General features: G+C 49.2%; 1 protein-coding gene and 1 long non-coding RNA gene across 2 annotated transcripts; one reads left to right on the top strand and one right to left on the bottom strand.

Moving 5' to 3' along the window:
• The first annotated feature begins 124 nt into the window (after nt 1-124).
• On the top strand, nt 125-1,499 carry LOC115598728. The gene is made up of 2 exons (XR_003987866.1): nt 125-193; nt 789-1,499. It is a non-coding gene; the product is annotated as an uncharacterized LOC115598728 (long non-coding RNA).
• A 4,626-nt stretch (nt 1,500-6,125) lies between these two features.
• SLC2A2 (solute carrier family 2 member 2) lies at nt 6,126-17,188 on the bottom strand. Its single transcript, XM_008501315.2, has 11 exons — nt 17,016-17,188; nt 16,490-16,585; nt 15,754-16,022; nt 15,110-15,234; nt 14,275-14,390; nt 13,300-13,462; nt 12,605-12,792; nt 11,491-11,595; nt 9,853-9,954; nt 8,851-9,054; nt 6,126-8,288 (listed from the first exon to the last, which is right to left on the bottom strand). The coding sequence occupies exons 1-11, from the start codon at nt 17,046-17,048 to the stop codon at nt 8,097-8,099; spliced, it is 1,593 nt and encodes a 530-aa protein (XP_008499537.1). The 5' UTR covers nt 17,049-17,188; the 3' UTR covers nt 6,126-8,096.
• Nucleotides 17,189-19,456: the final 2,268 nt, after the last annotated feature.

The raw sequence follows: 19,456 nt of genomic DNA, 5'->3' as shown, positions 1-19,456 counted from the left end.
AGCTTCCCGCCTTCGCCCCGCCTCCCCCCTTCCCCCCTTCCCCGGTACCTCCGGGAGCAGCGGGAGCCCCGTGCCCGCCCCCGCCGGGGGAAGCGCTGCGCGGCTGCACGAGGCCGCTAGGGGGCGCCGCGCGCGCGTCTCCGCCACGCACCCGCAGCACCCAACACCCACCCACCCCCCCCGCCGCCATCTTGTGAGTGAGGAGGCTCTGAGGGGGGATGTGCGTGAGGGACTTGGGGAATGGGCTTCCCGGCTCCAAATCCTGAAATGTTTAAGGAGTTGGAGAAGAAATGTGTGTTTGGGAAGCCTGGAGGGATAAGGGTGGTTTGTGCCGGCACAAATAAGAAGAGGAAGGAGGGTGTGAAGGGACTCCTGGAGCTGAGGGAGCTGGGGTTGTTCAGTCTGGAGAAGAGGAGGCTCAGGGGAGACCTCATCACTCTCTACAACTCCCTGAATCCTTTCCTCCCTGAATCCTGGTTGGAGCTCTTCTGCCAGGCAGCTCTCAGTAAGAGAAGAGGGCAGGGGCTCAAGCTCTGCCAGGGGAGGTTTAGGTTGGATATTAGGAAAAAATTCTTTACGGAGAGGGTGATCAGGCATGGGAAGGGGCTGCCCAGGGAGGGGGTGGATTCTCCTGGAGGTTTTTAGAGACTGAATGTGGCACTCAGTGCCATGGTCTGGGAATCACAGTGGCAGTGGATTAAGGGTTGGACTTGATGGTCTCAGAGGTCATTTCCAAGCCGTATGATTCTGTGAAAGCTTTTTTGTCTGCTTAATGTTTCCACTTCCAGAGTCATGGAATCAAAGCATAGTCTGGGTTGGGAAGGACCTTTAAAGTTCCAACCCACCAGCTGGGGTTGCTCCAAGCTCCATCCAACCTGGCCTTGAACACTTCAGGGACTTCAGCCACAGCTTCCCTAGTCAGTGTCTCACCACCCCCACAGGAAAGAATTTCTTCCTAATACCTAAATCAGTTTGAAACCATTGCCTCTCATCACCATGCCCCTGTAAAAAATCCCTACTCAGCTTTCACAAAACACTTTGAGGTACTGGAACGTGCTCCAAGAGCCTTTTCTGGGCTGAACAACCTTGTGGCTTCCTCTGGACTCCTCCAACACTCAACAAAAGTGTTTTGCGGGTGCACAGTAATTAACCAAAAGGTCCTGAAGTATGAAGAAACCATGCTGAAAGCTTATTTTCATGGATGGACATGAGACTCTCATGGCTCCTCTACCCCTAACTACCACCATTAATGGCACAGCCCTTCTGTGCCTCTGGCATCCACCCCCTTCTCCACCTGGAGAGCTGTGTGTGACAATGGGTCCAGAGCAAAATGAAGCCAAAGTGTTATTTTTGTTAAAACTTCCCAAGCCAAATGCCATAGCAGCTTTAGCTGTTTGACCAAACTCATCCTGAACACCATTCTGTGGAGCTGCAGGTGGATGGGGCCCAGCTGGTGCCACACACAGATCACTTGCTTTAAACACCAGAGAAACAGAAAAAAACCAAACCAAACCAAAACACAGAAATTCAGCTTTGTGTGCACAGCCTTGTCCTCTGACCACTGCCATCAGCACTTTGAGCTGCAACCATTTTCTGCCCCTAGATCCTGAGTTTGCCATCTCAGTTCTAACAGGGTGGCTACAGGAGGCACTTTTAAAGTCACATTTTTAAATGGGATCTTTGGTGTCGTTCATGTTAATTTGTATGAGGTCTTTGCCTCTGGTCCCACCTCTGGTGATGGAAATCCCACCCAAAACTCTACAGTCCTGAGGAGATAGGTTTGCCTTCCCTTTACCTTAGTACTTAATTCCTGCTCCAGCAGGTCGAGGCTCTCTTCCTGGGTTTTTGATGGATGCTGCCTCACCCAGCCCCCTCTAGAGATGATATGCATTACCCTGGGGAGCTGCCCATTTTTCTTCTCTGTCTGTTGATAAGCAGAGCCTGGAGCACTCTGTTAAGTGTTTTTACATGTGTGTTTGCCTACCTGCAAGCACAGGACTAGTTGCACATGCTCTAAGGCTTTTTTTCCCCCCCTAATAAATACTTTGTGAGAGAACTACCAACTGCTACAGCCCAAATCATGGCAGCCTGAGGCTAAGCACTAATGATAATTTCTTTTCTCTAGTATCAGAATATAAATTTGGTTGATTTTCCACAATTAACATTCATTTTGGATTGCTTGAGAGATCTCTGGTACTAAACCAGGTCTTTTTGCTGTAGATGATACATATTTTTGAGAAGCAAGGCAGCCTTTACCTGAGATTCAATAAAAAAAATCCTGGAAATCAGCTCCACCAGTCATTGCTTGTGGGTATTGTTCCTTTGTTTGGATCAATGCTTATTCTCTAAAATGTGTTTCTTGATAGTACTAATGTGATTACCCCACTTTTCTATACAACAATAGCAATTTGCTTTCAAAGCATGTTTGTAAATAGCATGGCCTTTCACATTTAAATATATTTCCTTTTGTGGATGTGTGTGTAGAGTGTTGCACAGCTGGATCCCATCTCTTTTCTTTCAAGTAGTTATCAAGCTTTGGTTCTGCTGTCTAAATCTTCATGTAAACTGCATGATCAGGGATTAGAAAACTTTTGGGAGGTTTAAAGTCAGCGAGTTGCCTCTCTTGTGTTGTGTTCTAGAGAGATACCTGGTGCCCTAAAACCCCTCAGTAAAGCCTTGCCTCCAGAGGATGTGTTTCAGCCAGCACTGGGACAAAAAACTCTCCTGGTTCCCCTTAAACCCAGCAGAAGGCAGAGGGTGGTGTTGGCACCAACTCGATGGGTGCAGCCTCCTCTCTCCACTGGTCCATCATCCAGGGAAAAGCATCCCTGGGGAACATTCCTGGGACATCCCCAGGTGGTGGCTTGAGGACAGAAGAGGGTGCCAGAGGAGAGCCAGGCAGTCCAGCAGGGAGAGGGCCAGCAGAAGAGCAGAGGTGAGGAAGTTCCCCCAACCTTGCTCCCCTTAGTGCTGGGTGAGCACCATGGGAAAGAAGAGGGAGGCTCACTCAGCAAGACTTGGATCAGGTCACAGGATCAGGAGGAACAGGGTCAGGAGCAAAGCAGTGTCAACAGCTTGAGCAAGTGTCTTGAGCTGCTGAGCTGTCACCTCTGATCCCACCAATGTGTCCTGACTGTCAGGGGTGAGGGTTCACCCTGGTTTCCCTGCAGGAGGACACAGGAGAGGATGGATACTGATGATCCCACCTCCATAGGACAGTGCCAACAGATCCTCTGAGGTCCTATGTATGAGGTCTCTCCATGTAGCATGAACCCAATTCAAAAGCCTCTGCAGTGGCCATGCCACAGGCACCCCAGGCACTGCTTGAATCCTGCAGTTCAACTTTGGCTTCCTACAAAGAACAAAAACAGTGCCAGTCACTCACCTGGCATTTCCATCCACCTTGGACAAGAGGTTTTGGGATGCTGGATGGTTCCTGCAGGTAGTAGGGGCTGCAATCCCCAGGAGGCTCGAGGACTGCAGTACCGTGGTGCTCCTTAGCTCTTTGGTGGCTCACACAGACAGATGTGGACAGATGGGGATAGATGCAGTGTGCACAGACAGCTGCCCTGCCTGAATTACCCAGGGAATTGCCCTGGGCACCTGCTGGTGACGAGAGGCAAACTGACAGTAAAGGGGACATCAAGGTAGTGGGAACCACCTGCAACTCTCACTAGGAAGAGGGAAAACACACCCTAAATCCTGCTCTCCCCTCCTGGGGAACAGCAATGTCCCTCCCATCCAATCTGGGGTCCCTGATGTGTATCATGGCCACTCTCTCCCTGGGGGCAAAACCACAGGGCACTGCCCAGCCCAGGGGGCTGCAGTTCCACCTATAGCCTGGAACTTCTGCTCTGCAGCTGGGATTTATTGCCAGCCTGCTGTGGAGGAAGTGCCTGCAGCACAGACATTCAGGCTGGGCCTCTGGATAAAATTTGTCAGTGTTGCTTCAGGATTTAACGAAACACCTGAGCACAGGCTCTGTTACCTTAAATTAAATCTCCTGTGCTGCTGGCTCTGTGGTGTCCTGCCTTGTAATTCTTCATCTCCCATAGATTTCAGCAAAAATTAAGGATATTGAGCATCTCAGAAAATCTGTTGTGCCTCACAGGCACAGTGCTCAGGTTCAGCTTCATCCTCATCAGCTGTTTGACATGGGAGATGGGGGCTGGGGTGGGTGTTAGCAGCACTTCACAGGGATGAAAAACAAGTTGAAGTGAGGCAGAAAAAATCAGTGATGAATTAGTGTGGAAAGTGTTAATGGGGCCAAATGTCCAGAGTTTATTGGATTAGGGAAGTCAAACTAATTTTAAAATTAGGCCTGGAGAGTGGGCATCGTTAGCCATTTATCTGACACAACAGAGAAGTCTTAATGGCTGTCATCTCAGCACGTTAGGGAAAACACTGTCAAAGCCCTTGCTGACAAGATGCTTTCTCAGGGATTATTAATTATATTGTATTATTAGCCAGCCACAGTATGGGAACATATTTCACGTGTTAACTAAAGGGCAATGACCATTTAGCTATTAAGTATGACTTGGTCTTTTAAATTTTCTTAATGATTAGCAACTTAGTAAAAGTGTAACACTTAGAGATAAAAATAATGATTCAACAATCTGTGTCTCAAGAACACCTTTTAACTGGAACTTGCATGTAGCAAGGGTAGATAAAAGTGTACAGTCCTAATTGCCAGCCTGATGTGACAGGACAAAAGTAAACATATCTGCAGATTTAACCAACTCTTGTGACCCCTTCCTGCATTGTTGTTCATGGTAAAAGTCCACTTGTGATAGCTCAGCCCAGCATTATCAGCTTGTTCCTTCCAACACAGCCCTGGTGAGGATGGGAGTTGAGCTCTGCACACCCTGTCCCAGGCTGCAACCCACTCAGGATTGATTTGAAACAAAGAATCATCTCCAGGGCACTGTAGAAATGAATAGAATTATAATAATAATAAAATACCTGAAGGCATGTCGTCCAGCTGTGGCCCAAGAAGGTCCCTGATGGGAGGTCCCAGCCTGGAAGGAGAAGACTGATTTCCTTTAAATGCAGTGGCTGCTGTGAGGAAGCACAGTCTGAAATTTGGGGTGCAACTCCTTCAGCCCACAGAACTGGCAGCACACCAGGGAAAAAGTAATTTTGGCATCCGAAATCTGCTAGTGTTGTGTCTTCTGCTTCAAGCCACGTGGCCTCTGCTGTGGCTCAGCCAAAAGCTTTGCAGAGGTGTGGGATGAAGCAAGGAGGGAAAACCTGATTGTGTGTACACAGGGCTTCCAGCTGACAACAGTTTTTACAGAAGTGCCTCTGAACCCCCAGGCAGATCTTTTGGGAAGATCAGGAATATGGCTGTGGGTAATGTGAGTGGGGTGGGCTCTGTTACACCAGAATGACAGAACACAAATGGATCGAGCTCAGCAGAAGTTTGGCAAAGCAGTTTTGGGCTATCTTATGTTCACCCTCCTGTATAACTGTTGTTTTGCTACAGCTTGAGTCATTCTGTTTGGACCAACTGACAAGGACCACGCAGGGACATCCAGGACCCTCCCTACAACCCTGCCTCTGCTGTCCCATCCTGGAGGGAACCCAGACTGGCCCTGTTCCCAGAGCAGGGGCAAATCTGCTTTGCACCCCAGCTCTCCCCAAATGCTCCTCCTCATCATGCTCCTCCTGCTCATCATGCCTCAGAGGCCCCAGTACCGCGTTTAAAGCTGTAGCAGCAACCACAGGTGTGCTTCACACTGGGGTTTACAGGTGGGCACTGGGGTTAGATGCCAGCACACTTCCAGTGAGGGTGCATCCTGACACAGAACCACCTCCCAACAGCTCCAGGAACATCCCCCTCCAGGACTGCTGCCTCCCATCCCTGCAGTCTCACTTCTGGACCACACATTTCAAAGGGATTGAGCTGAGGGCTTGCACAGCAGTTACCACCCATGGAGCAAACCTGCCCTGCCAGGAAAACACCTCCCATCTGGAGCTGGACATAGGTCTGAGATGTACCAAGGGAGCAAAACAAACCACAGGGGGCAAGGCAACACATGCTGTAGATATTGTTCATTGTCACTTTTTATGTAACAGACATGGATAACATTGCTGAAAGCAAGAACCCATCTCTTTTCTTTTTGTTTTACATTCACACAATTCTAATATTTAACTGACTGCAGCAGACACTCTGCAGAGCCTCTGAGCCTGCTGTACTTACTCTTGTGTGAGGAGATCTGTTTGCAGCACACATTCTGATGGTTCCAAGCAGAACCTGCACCCCAGCTCTGCTGCTGTCTTCTGTGCATGGTGGCCAGGACCCTGGTTCCACACATGCTGTGTGCCCTGTGTCACCTCCAGGTCCTCCACTGCTGTAACACATGACAACACCCATCGAGTTCTTCTCTAATTAAACCCCAACAAACACTCCAGGAAAGCCTTTGGTGCAGTCTCATGGCTTCAGTGCACAGAGCAGGGCCAGAAGTGTGTCCCAGTGGACTTCACACCTGCACTTCCAATTACTTGGAAAGGACCAGAACTTACTTTAGGGTCTTAATAAGAAAAGAAAAAAAATGTTTACAAATGAAAGGATTTCAGGCACATGGAAAGGAGCATGAACCTTCCCTAAAACCAAACCTCCAGCAGCAGCCTATCACCCTCCTTGGGCCATCATCTAAGCTTTTCCTTGAGTTTCATCCTCTGTTCCATTATGGTCACTGCTTCACTGGCAGAGGTGGCACAGTGACCAAGCAATGCTGGTGTTTCATCTCTACATAAATAATGGGTTCCTATCCTGGGAAAGCTGCTAGAAAGTAGCCTGGTAGCACAGCAAGGAACATGTAAATCTTCAAAGTCAAGCAGACACAGAGCAGGCTTTCACAACGATTCCAACATATCCCCCAAAAAAGGAAGAAAAATCCGTGCGGTTTGGTTTGGCCACACAGAAATACCTCATAAAGAAGCAAAAAGAGTGCAAACAAGGTTAGAGAAACAACCCAGCCTTCTGTTTGCATGCTGTCTTGGCTGAAGAACATCCAGCCACTCAAACAAAGGCAGGGTGAGATCAGGGGAGCACCTTCCAGTTAATGCCATGACACCCATTTCCCCTTCAGGTTTTCATGAGTTTTCATGGGTGAGGGCAGCCCAGTGCCTCAGCTAAACTGGAGCTGTGGGTCCAAGCACTCTACAAAAGGAAGGGGAAGGCAGACACAGAGGGTGGGAAGGAGGGGCAGGGAGAAGAGGTGACCTGGTGGTGGCCACATCATGGGAGGGATGGCAGCAGGACTCCTGACCTGAGGGCTGGGAGTGCCTGAGCCTGTTATGTGGTCAGTGATGTGCAGCAGGGATCAAGGAGGGAAGAAAGGCTTCCTAGGAGGAAAGAGAAGGTGAATGGTCTGGCTGAAGCAAAAGAAAAAAAAAGGCACATCAGCACAGCCAGAGTTTCTATGATTCTCCTAAAAAATGTAATGACTTGAGAAATCCTTATGGGATTGGGCAGCATTTCCACAATGCATGGCTAGAAAAGCAAGCAGGGTGCATCCTGACCGATCCAGGTGGGATCCATCTTCTTCCTCTGCACAGGGAAGAGTAAGGGGGCATCTGCTCAGTCTCTTTTCCTTAGCACCTCGGGTGGCCAGTGCCATGTGCTGCTGGCACACTGCACCAGCAGTTGGTTTCTCAAGGCATCGGATCCCTCAGCAGAAGGAAGCAACAAGCATGGGATAAAAAAAGTGAAAATGTGAGGCAACAGCATCACTCAACCCCCCCTTTCCTTCATTCCAGCTGAGTGATGGCCCTGCTCAATGTAATGCTTTGCCAGCTAGTGAGATCATGGACACACTGGGCTCTTCCAGTGGGGCATGGAGACACGCACACAAGACATATTCCTCCCCTCCTTCCCCCAGCTCTTTCTGCAGCCCAGTTGTACCAACTATTTCAGATTAAGACACCAGGTTAGCATCTGTAGCAGAGAGGCAGAAGGCACCCAATGGATGGCACCTCCTGGTCTGCCAGCTGCAAGGTTTTTGTGAAATGAGACTTTTGCCCAACGTTCTTCCCATGGTGCCTGCAGGAGGTCCAGGCTCAGTTCCTCCTTGCTGGGTGCGTGGCAATGTCTATGCGTCCTCTCTGCCACGTAGGTCTTCCAGCTCTGTCATGGCTTTGGTCGGGAGCTTCCTGCGGCGGAACACGGCTGCGATCTCCTCAAAGGATTTGCCTTTGGTCTCCGGGACTTTGAAGTAGGCAAAGAGAAAGAAGATGAGAAGCAGGGCTGCGAAGATCACGAAGACGTAGGGTCCACACAGATCCTGAAGTGGGGAGAGTGACAAGAGGGGACACCACCATCAGCATCTCAGGGTTGGGAGATCAAGAATGTCTAGGTTGGAAGAGACCTCCAAGATCATCCAGCCCAACCTTTGACTAACACCACAGTCAACTACCAAACCATGTCCTTAAGGACCAGCTCCAAACGCCTCTTTAATGCCTCCAGGGATGGTGACTCCACCATGGTCCTGGGCCATTCCAATCAGTGAAAAACTATTTCCTAACATCCAGCCCAAACCTCCCCTGGAGCCACTTCCATCTATTTCCTCTGCTCCTATCACAGTCACTAAGGGGAATAGGCTGTTTCCTTCCTCTCTCCAACCTCCCTTGAGGTAGCTGAAGAGACCTCTAAGTCCTCCTCTCAACCTCCTCTTCTCCAGACTGAACAACCCCAATCCCTCAGCTGCTCCTCACAGGACTTGTGCTCCATGCCCTTTGGGACCTTTGTTGCCCTTTTCTGGAAAAGAGGAGCTGGAGATCCGGGAGGAAGCTCCACAATCCCACTGGCAAGCATTTATTTGTAGGCTTTCTGGGAGGGTTTCTCACCGCTATGTACTGGAAGCACATCCCCACGATGAAGTTGCAGGCCCAGTTGCAGAAGCCGGCGGTGGCGATGGCGGCGGGACGAGGGCCTTGGCTGAAGAGTTCGGCCACGATGAACCAGGGGATGGGCCCAGGCCCCACTTCGAAGAAGATGACGAAGAGGAAGATGGCGATCATGCTGACGTAGCTCATCCAGGCAAACTTACTCTGCAAGAGGGCATGCTCAGTGTTACAGCCCCAACATGGCTCTTTACTTGTCACTGATTATTTTAATTTGGCTCACTTTTAATACATTGCTGGCTGGAGGAGCATAAAATTAAAGCCCTTGTGCCAGATGTAGGCTGGGCCTATGTTGTAACTTGATGTTGGACATCCCAGCTGTACCTTCAAGCCCTCTCCTTGCCTGCAGCATGGCCAGAATGATGTTGTCTTTGATGACCAGGGTGTCCAGTAAAGGAGACCTCCCCTTATCTAGTATTACATCTTGACAAGAGCTTGCACCACTGCTATGGACTGCTTTGATGGGGACTGGTTCCATCCTCTGCCTGTTCTGGGCCATGTCTCACAGCCTGACCCTTCTGGGTGCTGGGAGGAATAACTGGTCCCTTTTTTCCATGGGAGGATGCAAGTCTAACATCCCTGCACCATGGAGATGCAGGTTTAGGTCACCCTTGCACATGGGGATATCCTCTGGGTTTTCTTAGCAAGCATGGGATTATGTTGTGGGAACAGGGGCTGTTGTCAGATGGCTCATGGAGGGGACAGGGAGGGGACAGGGGACACTTGTCTTTTCTATCAGCACTGGGGTACCTCAGGGGAAAAGGAGCCCACAATCCTCAGGCACTGTTGTAACCAGAGATGGCTCCAGTTACAGCCACTTTGCCTCTTCTAAGTAGCAAACATTCTCTAAATTTCTTTGAGGTGCAAATACAAAACATTCACTTAAAGGGTGGTTTGTCTTCTCGTGTTTGCAAATCATGGAGAAGAATGTAGAGAAATCCTTACCAGGAGTGCCAGTCCCACTGTCATGGCCACAGCACTTATTAACATGCCCATCAACCCTGCCAGGAACAGGGACCTCCTGCCTGCCTTCTCCACCAGAAACACCTGTAGGAACACGGGCAGAACCTCAGTCTCCAGCACCACCACTCTCAGAAGGTTTAGTCAGGTCCATTAGCAACACACATGAGCAGCCCACAACCACAGTGCACTCCTGCCCCTCTTGCTCTCCTGGTAAGAGATTTATGTGCTGGTTTCTGAGTCTCAAGAACTCTGCTGGTGGCTGTTAGGGAGCCAGATGGGACAGTTGTCCTGCCAAGGACAAGACAAACCCATGGATACTCAAAACTCATGTCTTTCCAAGCTCTCAGGACTTCCTACTGCTCCTACACAGGTATTGCTGTCTATGGACTTCTTTTTATCTTTTTTTTTTTTGGATGTATAGCAGCTGGAGTCAGGATTTTTCCTTCAATGACTCCCAGATTCCTTCTGCTTCCCTGGTAGCCCCAAGGCTTAGCTTGCTCCTTCTTGTCCTCTCTTGGTGGACTGCACTCATTTAACCCAAATTTAAACAGTGAAGCCAGGACTGATCACTTCATCCAGTTGGGAGACACAAGTACCTCCAGAGGAGAGTGCATCTGCCTTGCCCAAAGATACCACCAGCTACCCTTTGAGGCTGCCTGTTCCTTCCTCTCTGCTTGAAAGGACACCTTTGGCCACCAGCTCAGCCTTCCCTGCCATTACAGCAAGTGGTTTATGCCTCCAGGAGATCACTTCTTTTGCTGGAGGCAGTTCCTCTGCTCTTCCTTCCCTTGCCAAGGTTCACCTGACTGTCAGCGCTTCTGCCTTTTCCTTGGGGTCTGTCATTTATTGACAAATGCAGGAAATTGTAAAGTTCTCATGGCCAAAAGAGGCAAAAAGAGCAGATGCCCCAGGCTACAAGTACCACAACCCTGGGGCAGAGATTGAACTGCAAGGGATGGAAGGGAAGCCTTCCAGCTGCACACCTCTGTGCCTCATTTCACAATAAACATCAGCAGTTTCTCTGTGTGGGGTCTGAGATGGTCTTCCCCTAAAGCAGGCTCACCCCCAGACCTCCTATCTCATCCATGCTGGACTAAGATCTCTTAGAGTTGTGTATTTCTACTTTGCTAGTCCTGCCTTGCCATAGGCAAAAGTCCTTTGCTCCCTAAGCCTCTCTAGAGACATGAGGAAAACCAGCTTGGCCTCTTCTGATCTTCTTCTAGTAATGACCACATTAAAAATATTAATTGCCTGCTGATTGGAGAGGAGCAAAGGAAGGGAAAGGCTGTGGAAACAGAGCCATCCTTTTCCTTTTGCTGAGCACCACCTTGACAGGGTGGGGAGAGGAGCTGAATTCCTTTGATTACTGGGGATTAGCCTTGGGAGATCACTGGGCAGGTGCTGAGTACACACAGGAAACAATTTTGAAAGATAACACCTAAGAGGGAGATTGTGAGCTTCCCCATCTCAACCCCATCCCCTGCCTGCATCCCCTAGGGAAACAGAACCAGCAGGATCTTAGTCTCAAAGGGAGCTTTTATCCTTTTATGATTTTTATAACAGAACCATAAATCATATATTTCATATTTCATATTCCAAACCACGTTGGGGTTCACTCACCGAGATAACTGTGAAGACTGTGTTCACCACTCCAACACCAATGGTTGCATAAACTGGCTGGTCAACTCCAGCTCTCTCAAAAATGTTTGTAGAGTAGTAAAAGATCTATCAAAAAACATTAGGGTGAAGGATTAGGCAACTGGGCTGGTGGAACTTTTTGTTCTCTTGAGGGAAGGGTTGTGCTTGCTTAGCTGAGATGTGAGGTAATTTAATTATGATTATTTTTTCAACTTTTTAATGGCTTGTTATAATAATTAAAACAGAAACTTCCAAAGGAGCCTGAGGGAGTTAAAAATCTCATTGAAATTCTCTTCCTGAGCTGCTGCATTTGCACATTTAAAACAGTTTTCTTCTGTGTAGTCCCATGTTCCATCTTAAAAGCCAGATCACCAGCACTCAGTGGTGGAGACCTTAATGTGACTGAGTTTTAAATGAATTTTAGAATACTCTTACTGCTTCGCAGTGACTTAAATTTCTCCTTATTTTCAAAGAAAAAGGTGATTCCTATCTTGTGGAAGTTAAGGGCAGGAGGAAATGGGTGGCTGACCCTAGGGCAAAGCAAGGAGCTGGGGCAGCCAGGCTCAGTGGGGTGTTTGTCCCCATCTCAGCCCCCCCAGCCTGGGCATCCCTTGTCAATGTCTAAATGCAATTGGAGTTTTGAAAGCTGGCAGGACAGAGGCAACAAACTTTGTAAAGCAGCCACCAGGCTTTAAAAATTTGCATCTTAAGCCAGTTTTGGGAAGGCAGCTCCACGCTTCCAGACATAAAATGGCATTTTCTGATAGCCCAGGAGGTGCTCCTGGGATTTCTGATATCCCAGGAAGCTGTTTAGCTAAAGAGAGCTAAAACATGGTGACTGTGTGGTTCAGGTGTGAGGTGGGTGAAAGGAGAGCTCAAGGTGGACTCCCTGTGCCACCTGGTTTCATCCTGAACCCTTCTCCCCTCCTGCAGCCTGGCTGGGCAGTGAGGTCCACATTCAGCACCAATGATGGGGGCCGAGGAGCCTGCTGCAGCTCCAGGAAAACCTTCTCTTCAGCCCTCCAAGGCCTGGATGGAGCCAGCATTGCCTTTTCATGCTTATTCTTTAAAGGGAAATGCTTTTTGGGAGACTCACTGCGTTGATTCCTGAGAACTGCTGAGATATCTGCACCATCAGTGCCACGATGACAGCCTGCTTGTACTTTGAAGAGGTGAAAAGCTGTCTTATGGAGACTTTCTTTTCACTAGCAGCTTCCTGCTTTTCCTTTTCCATCTCAGCAATCTCTTTCATCGGGTCACAGTTTCCTCTGAGCCTTTTCAAACCTTAAAAAAGAAAAAAACCAAACTATTGCCTTTTTTTTGTTTGGTGGATAAGGAGTAAAGTAAAGACAAGAAGGTCTCCAGCCAAAACTCAGGATAAGCCAATCATATAAACAATATTATCCCCTTGCTCTGGGGGCTCCTGTGGCACATCAAGCCCCAAAAGAGTGTCTGCCCAGCAATGGGCTGCTGCATGTTGGTTCTGTTACACCTGGCTGAAATCCCTTCCAACCATGTGGGGTTTTTGAGAGTGGCATCTGCTAGATGCAACATCCCTGATGGAAAGGAGTAACACCCTAAGGCTCACATCACTTCCAGCAATATAGAAGCAAATGTGTCTTAGGAAGTGACTAAATACAAGTGTCCAAAATCCTACAGATGTGCTGTGTGGGATGGAGCAACTATACCCAGTTACCTTTCTGAGCCCTCAAGATGAGCTTTTCCTTCTGTGTTTAATACTATGGATAGCAAGAAAACAACTCCAGACAAGCCCAAAAATGTGTCTCTTACTTTTTTTAGCTTCTTCCACCTTGCCCAGTTTGATGTAAAGGTATCGGGGGCTCTCAGGGCAGAGTAAGAGGAGGAAGAACTGCAGGAGAGCAGCCACACCAGACAAACCAAGGAGCAGGGGCCACATCTCATCATTGCCCAGGAGAAAGTCCAGTCCGAGGACCTGGAATAATTCAGACATATGTGAATGGTTTATTTTGCACCCTGGAAAAAGAAAGCAATTGGCCACTATGGCATTTTGAAGTGACAACCTGGAAGAAAACGAGAAGAAAACACCAGTTCTCAGTCCTAACAATTGTTTTTCTTTAGTTGTGATGTGCATTTATGAGGAGGGAATGAAGAGATGGCATAAAATGTCATGAGCAAGACTTTGGCTTATGGGTGCTGTGGGAGAAACCTCTGCAAGCCTCTTCTCCACCCTGGGGTGACTTGATCCTCCTTGGAACCTCTCATGGGCAGGAGACCTGTGCTTATCCAGAACCACTGCATAAACAGCTCAGCAAATGCTGATGAAATGTTTTCTCCTCAGACTGTGCTCTCCTGGAATTTTGGGGTTTTTATGGGCTTTTACGTGGTTATGTAAAGTTTTTCTGGATGTGTTGCTTCTTGGTACCTTTATATGCCAGCCTGTCAAGAAGCTGGAACTCCTGCCATGGTGGGAAATGCTGATGGAGATGTTGGACTCTGCTTCTTGATAAAGCCATTTTTGAGTACCTGAGCATCAGGGATCTCATGCTCAGGATCCAGCAGCCTGACTCTGCTGGGATGTGTCTGAAGGATTTGTGGTGAAGAGAAGAAATGGCAAAAGTGCTTTTTATTTCATTAGCAGGCATCATTGTTACGGACACCTCTGACTAAGGTAGGAGTTTAGCTGCATTAGAGCAGAGTGCTTCCCTTTCTCCTTCAGTTTTGGGGTGGAATGATGGTGATGATCTCTGAAACACCCTCTCTGGAGTCCTGCACCTTCCTTCTTACCTGGCTGATGAGGATCCCTGTGACAATAGCAAGCTGGTGCAGGGTCCCCAGTGCTCCTCGAAGGGCCGTGGGAGAGACCTCACTGACATACATGGGCACAAGTCCAGAGGAGAGCCCTGCACAGAGCACACACAGGTGTCACCTCTGCTAGATCACAGCTCAAAACCCAGCAGAAACCACTTCCCAAGTGGGAGAGGAGGACAGAGCTGCAGCCCACATCCCACCCAGTCCCTACTTCCTGGCTGGGAACCACCTGCACCCTACCAAGGTGCTCCCTGGATCCTGAGCCCCGAGGTGGGAAGCCTTTACCCTTCCACACCTACAAATGAGCATGGAGCAGAGATCATATGCTGGGAGAAGTTATCACAGAGCAAAGAGCTTTCTTAAACCTTGCCTTGAACCTTCAGAGCCCGTTATTGTATTTGCACACCCACAGCAGTGATACTGAGCTGCTGTTTCTAAGCTAATTCTAGTGTAATTCCATATTATTTGCCTGCTCTCCTACCCTCTCTCTGTACACTGCTCCTGTGCTAGCTGCTCATTCCCTAGGGACCAGCCTGGCTAACAACCCACTCTTACAGCTGCCACCAGCAAGACCAGCCTTGGGATATAGAGAAGGAGACTTGCTCCTTTCTAGGCTATATATAAAATAAACTGATTTCCTGACAGAACCAAACCAAATACTGTGAAAGATCGTGGATTGAGAAGGACAGGCATAGGGAGTAGAAGGGAACTCCCACCTGTTAAACCTCTTCTGAACTAAAAAACCCAATATATATATATACATAAATATTTAAAATCAAAATAAAGTCTAAGTGCTGAGGATGGCACTCACCACAGTACAGCCCCGTGACTGCTCTCCCAGCGATGATCAGCATGTGAGATGGCCCAAATTTTGCCAGCCCCATGAGGAGGTTCCCGATGATGGAGAGGATGTTGACCACCAGCATGGCTTTCACCCTGCAAGGCAGCAGCAGCACAGCTCCTTCTGGCACCTCTCTCCCAGACAAAACCAGCCCTCCCCACACACAGTCAGAGAAATCAAGTGACTTAATCAGTGTGACAGGGGACAAAATAATGGTCAGAGCAGGTCAGAGCTCCAGGTCCTCTGCAAGGGCTGTTCAGATGCCCTCCTCTCCCTTTTTCCATGGGAAGAAAGGAGAGGATTTGGATGTGAAGCAGCTCACAACTGCTTGTCTGAAGTGCTAGAAGTTGCAATAAAATATCTGATTTCTAATCGAATTGTTTTTTCTAATTATTGGTTTTAATAAACCAGACTCCTGCAAAGGTTGATAAAGTTCTTTTGGAGGTTTGAGGGTTGATTGTTTTGTTGTTGTTTGATTTTTTTTTTTTTCATTAAATTGTGGAAAAGAACACAAATTGTTATTTCAACAGGGAAGAAACAGTTCTAGGGTTAAAAATCAAACAAAAAAGAGCCAGGCTGTGGCATGTGAGTCACAGCACACAAAGTCCTCTCACCTCCCCAGCCGGTCACCAATCCAGCCCACGGTGAAGGAGGAGACCATGCCACCAACAGCAAACATGGAGACAGAGAGGGACCAGTACATGGTGAGGATGTGTGAGGAGGTGCCAAGGTCCTCACCAGGGTCATCTTCGGGTGCCAGCGTGGCCTCAGTGCTGACCCAGGGCTCTGTGACAGGGACAGTGCCATCCTCCTCAGAGGCGCTGGTGGGAAATCTGTCCGGGGGGGCGATGCCCAACACACGCCCATAGTGGGCTTCTATCACCTGTGATGGATAGGAGGAGAAATTATATTAAGTCTTTAAACACCCTCAACCCCTGGTTTATTTTTTGTTTTGTTTTCTGTCCCAGGAAAAATTTTTCATCACAGGCTCCCCAGGAGTGGAATTTTGGGCTCCAGACAGCCCCTCAGGACCCAGACCTCCAGCAGGGAGGGATGGTGAAGGCAGACACGGAGCATCCCCCAGTGCCCAGAGACAGGGGGAGCACAGTGCCTGGATTTGGCACCCAGGGAGAGGTGCCACATGTCCCTCAGGGACTGCTATGATGTGCAGAACCCAGCTCCTTTCATGGGGGTGGCAGCAGGGGCTCCTTCCTCACTGCCTTATCCTGGGGGGCTTTATACTGCAGGACATAGCCCCTGGGGAAGGGATGGAGCCTGCTGAGGGCTTCTGCAGGAAACAAACCAGCCCTGAAGCCCTCATCCCTTGGCTGTGGGAAGGGCTCAGCTTACCTTCTGTGGGGCATTAATGACACCCAGGCTGTAGCCATACTGGAAGAATCCCAAAACTGCAGCGAAGACAGAGAGGACCAGGGTTCCCGTGAGGTGCTGGGGGAGGAAGCAGAGAACAGCTTCACCCTGGTGTCCTAACCCTGCCCAGCCTTGTCCCCAGGGGCCCTGGGACAGCAGCACCCCAAACACTTTGTCAGGCTCCAAAGGAGAAGGGAAGGCTGCTGGGCACAGGCAGGACCACAGCTAGAGCAGAACTGCTAGGAAAAAAATGTGGTTTTCAGCAGTATTATTATTCTCATCTCAGTTAAAATTATCTGATGATCAGCTGGAAGAACTCTTAAAAATAAAAAATAACCCCTTGGTCTCTTTGCCCCTGCATTCAGTGTGCAGACATCAAAGGGCAATTAATTAGGGGAGGGGATTTTTGTTGTTGTTGCTTTTAGTCTTGGCAAGCAATAAATACCCTTTCTCAGTGCTGGGCTCCCACAGAAAAAATCCCACAAAAATCCCACCAAGCCATAGTTACCTTCTCTGCTTGCATTTTGTTTTTCTTGTCCATCCTGCAGCTCCTCTGCTGTCCTCCCTGGAGCTGTCACTTATCCTGGGCTGTGGAGTGAGGGGGGAGCTTGGGCAGGGAAGGAGGGAGCAGGGCTGGGATGGAAGCAACAGGGATCAGGAAAACTGGCTGGTGCTCTGAGAGATGGGACTATATCACCTCTGGAGTTAATGAGAAACCCAAGCCTTCCTATGTGGCATTTGGCCACTGCTCAGCTCAGAGCAACCACTGCCAATCCTGTTTTGAAGGGGACAAATGAAACAACAAGAGACCCACAAAGACATGGAGTGGACCTGGGAAATGCAGATGATCCAGCTGAAAGGCTGGCTTGAGGGTCAGTCCCATGTTGTGATGTGCCAGGGACTTGGGATCACCCTATAGCCTATTTTGAGATGTTCAGCCCCTTCCTCAGGGTCTGTGCTGGGTTCATGTGCTACTTTACCTCTTGCTGAATTTGCAAGAAGAAACCTTTCCAGCCTGTGCAGCAAAGGAGCCAGAAAATCATAGAAAGTAAGGGGTTGGAAGGGACCTTGAAAGATCATCTAAACCAATCCCCCTGTCAAAGCAAATGAGCAAATGAGTGTTTTATTTAATTATCACACTACCTGCTTTAAAACACATTTGTGTGTGTATGTAGCACAGACAGCCAAACAAATACAAAAAGAGACCCAGACAGCTCTCTCTGATCTCCTACAAACTCCCTGCACACAGCCCCTCTGCATGGAGCTGCCACAGGACCAAACCTGTGGCTGCAGGGCTAGTACACACCTGCACGTGTGCATCCCCAGCATCCAGAGACAGATCCATGTGGATGTGGAGATGGAACACAGCAAAATTGCCCAGAATATTACAATACCACTTTTTTTTTTTTTTTGCTGAAAAGCACAGAGGGGCTGAATTTCCAACAGCACCAGTGGATCGAGGCGCTGCCGGGTATCGCTGATGGCAGCAGATATTGCCCCTGCCCTATCAGCAGTGCTGATGCTGCCAAACATCTCAGCCCTTTGGCTTGGGCTGGCTCCTTATGAACTTTGCACATCTGCAGAAGCTGGTATGAGCTGGTCTCACTGGGGCTTTGCTGTCCTTGGCATCGTCGGCGAGAGGAGCTGCGGGGCCAGGGTGGATGGTGGCATCTGCAGCAGAGGTGCCAAAGTCTGGAGAAGTTGATTAATGCCATTACCTTCCAGATAAACCCCTGATGGGTCCAGCAGCCAAATTACAGCCACTCATTGGATGGTGCTCTCAGTCAGCCTGGCTTCACGTGGGGACAAAATGTCCTTTCTACTGAGGAAGAAAGGAAAAAACAGAACACCAAAGATGAGCGTAAGACCACTAATCTTTGCACAGTAAAGTAAAACTTTAACTGGAGGAGAAGAGTTCATTGCATTAACACAGGCATTGGTTCCAGCCACAGCACCTGCATTCCCCTCTTGGGCAGACGTAGCTGCAAGGGGGAGGGCCCCCAGGCTGAGCTTTTTGAAGTTTTTCCCCAATATTTGTCCTTCCTGCTGAGATCTTTGCCCATGGTGTTTGTTTACTCGCTGTGCGTGGATACCCAGGCATTTACAAGCTCTCTTTCTTTGCCCTGTGGTTACGTGCCTCCACTCAGGGGGCTGCCAGGATTAGGCAATTAACAGGCTGCTCCAGTTTGACTTGGAAAACAAGAGAACCCCGACCCAGCATCCCAAAACAAAACCTTTGGGCACTCTGAAACTCCTGGCCAGGCCCCTTGTCCTCTCCAGGATCTCCATCCCATTGTAGGGGAGGGATAGGATGATAAGGGATGAGAGGATGATGCTTTTCCTCATACACTTCCCAGCCCTGAGGAGTGGCCCTTCCAAAATTTCCATGGAAACTTTGGATGCCAAAGTTAAAATCCCCAAAGCCAGTGGTGTCCCTTCTCCAGGTCTGTTGGCAAAAGGCATGAAGTTATCCCTGGGGTCCCTGTGTCCCCAGATCCCTGCCCCTGGGCAGCCTCAGCACATCTTTAGTGACGTGAACAGGTCCAAACCCCTGTTTTGCCTCCATGACCAAGGCTCTGGATGTGCTGATCAGCAGAGTTCAGCTGGAGGCTGATCCCAAGGCTCCCAGATGGGAATGTAAAGCTGCCCCCTTCTCAAAGGGGCTGCCAGAGCTTCCCACCAGGACTGCTCACTTGGAAAACAGAAGCACAGTGCTAAGTGCTGGGTCCTGGCAGCTTTACAGCCAGCTGTAAGACCACTGGGTGCAGATCCCAGCAGAGTGACAGCTCAGGAGTGACACCCACCCACCCGCCCACCCCACACTGGCCAGGAATTGCTCAGGGAGCTGACCGAGGGCAGAGAGACCAAAAAGACAAAGGGAAGATGGCAGCTGGCCCATGGGCATCTTCCCTGTAGGGCCAGCCCTGTCATCCTCATCCTTGCCAGGAC

This window comes from Calypte anna, chromosome 9 (assembly GCF_003957555.1).
Source record: "Calypte anna isolate BGI_N300 chromosome 9, bCalAnn1_v1.p, whole genome shotgun sequence".
NCBI lineage: Eukaryota > Metazoa > Chordata > Aves > Apodiformes > Trochilidae > Calypte > Calypte anna.
The sequence above is the reverse complement of the archived record's forward strand: the minus strand, read 5'-3'. Positions and strand labels throughout refer to the sequence as shown.

Excerpts from the sequence above, each read along its gene's own strand:
- SLC2A2 (XM_008501315.2), bottom strand. The coding sequence starts at position 17,048 with ATGGACAAGAAAAACAAAATGCAAGCAGAGAAG. Across the intron at positions 15,235-15,753 it reads ATTGGTGACCGGCTGGGGAG|GGTGAAAGCCATGCTGGTGG; the intron begins GTGAGAGGACTT and ends GCTGCCTTGCAG. Across the intron at positions 9,955-11,490 it reads CAGTCTTCACAGTTATCTCG|GTGTTTCTGGTGGAGAAGGC; the intron begins GTGAGTGAACCC and ends GTGTTCCTACAG.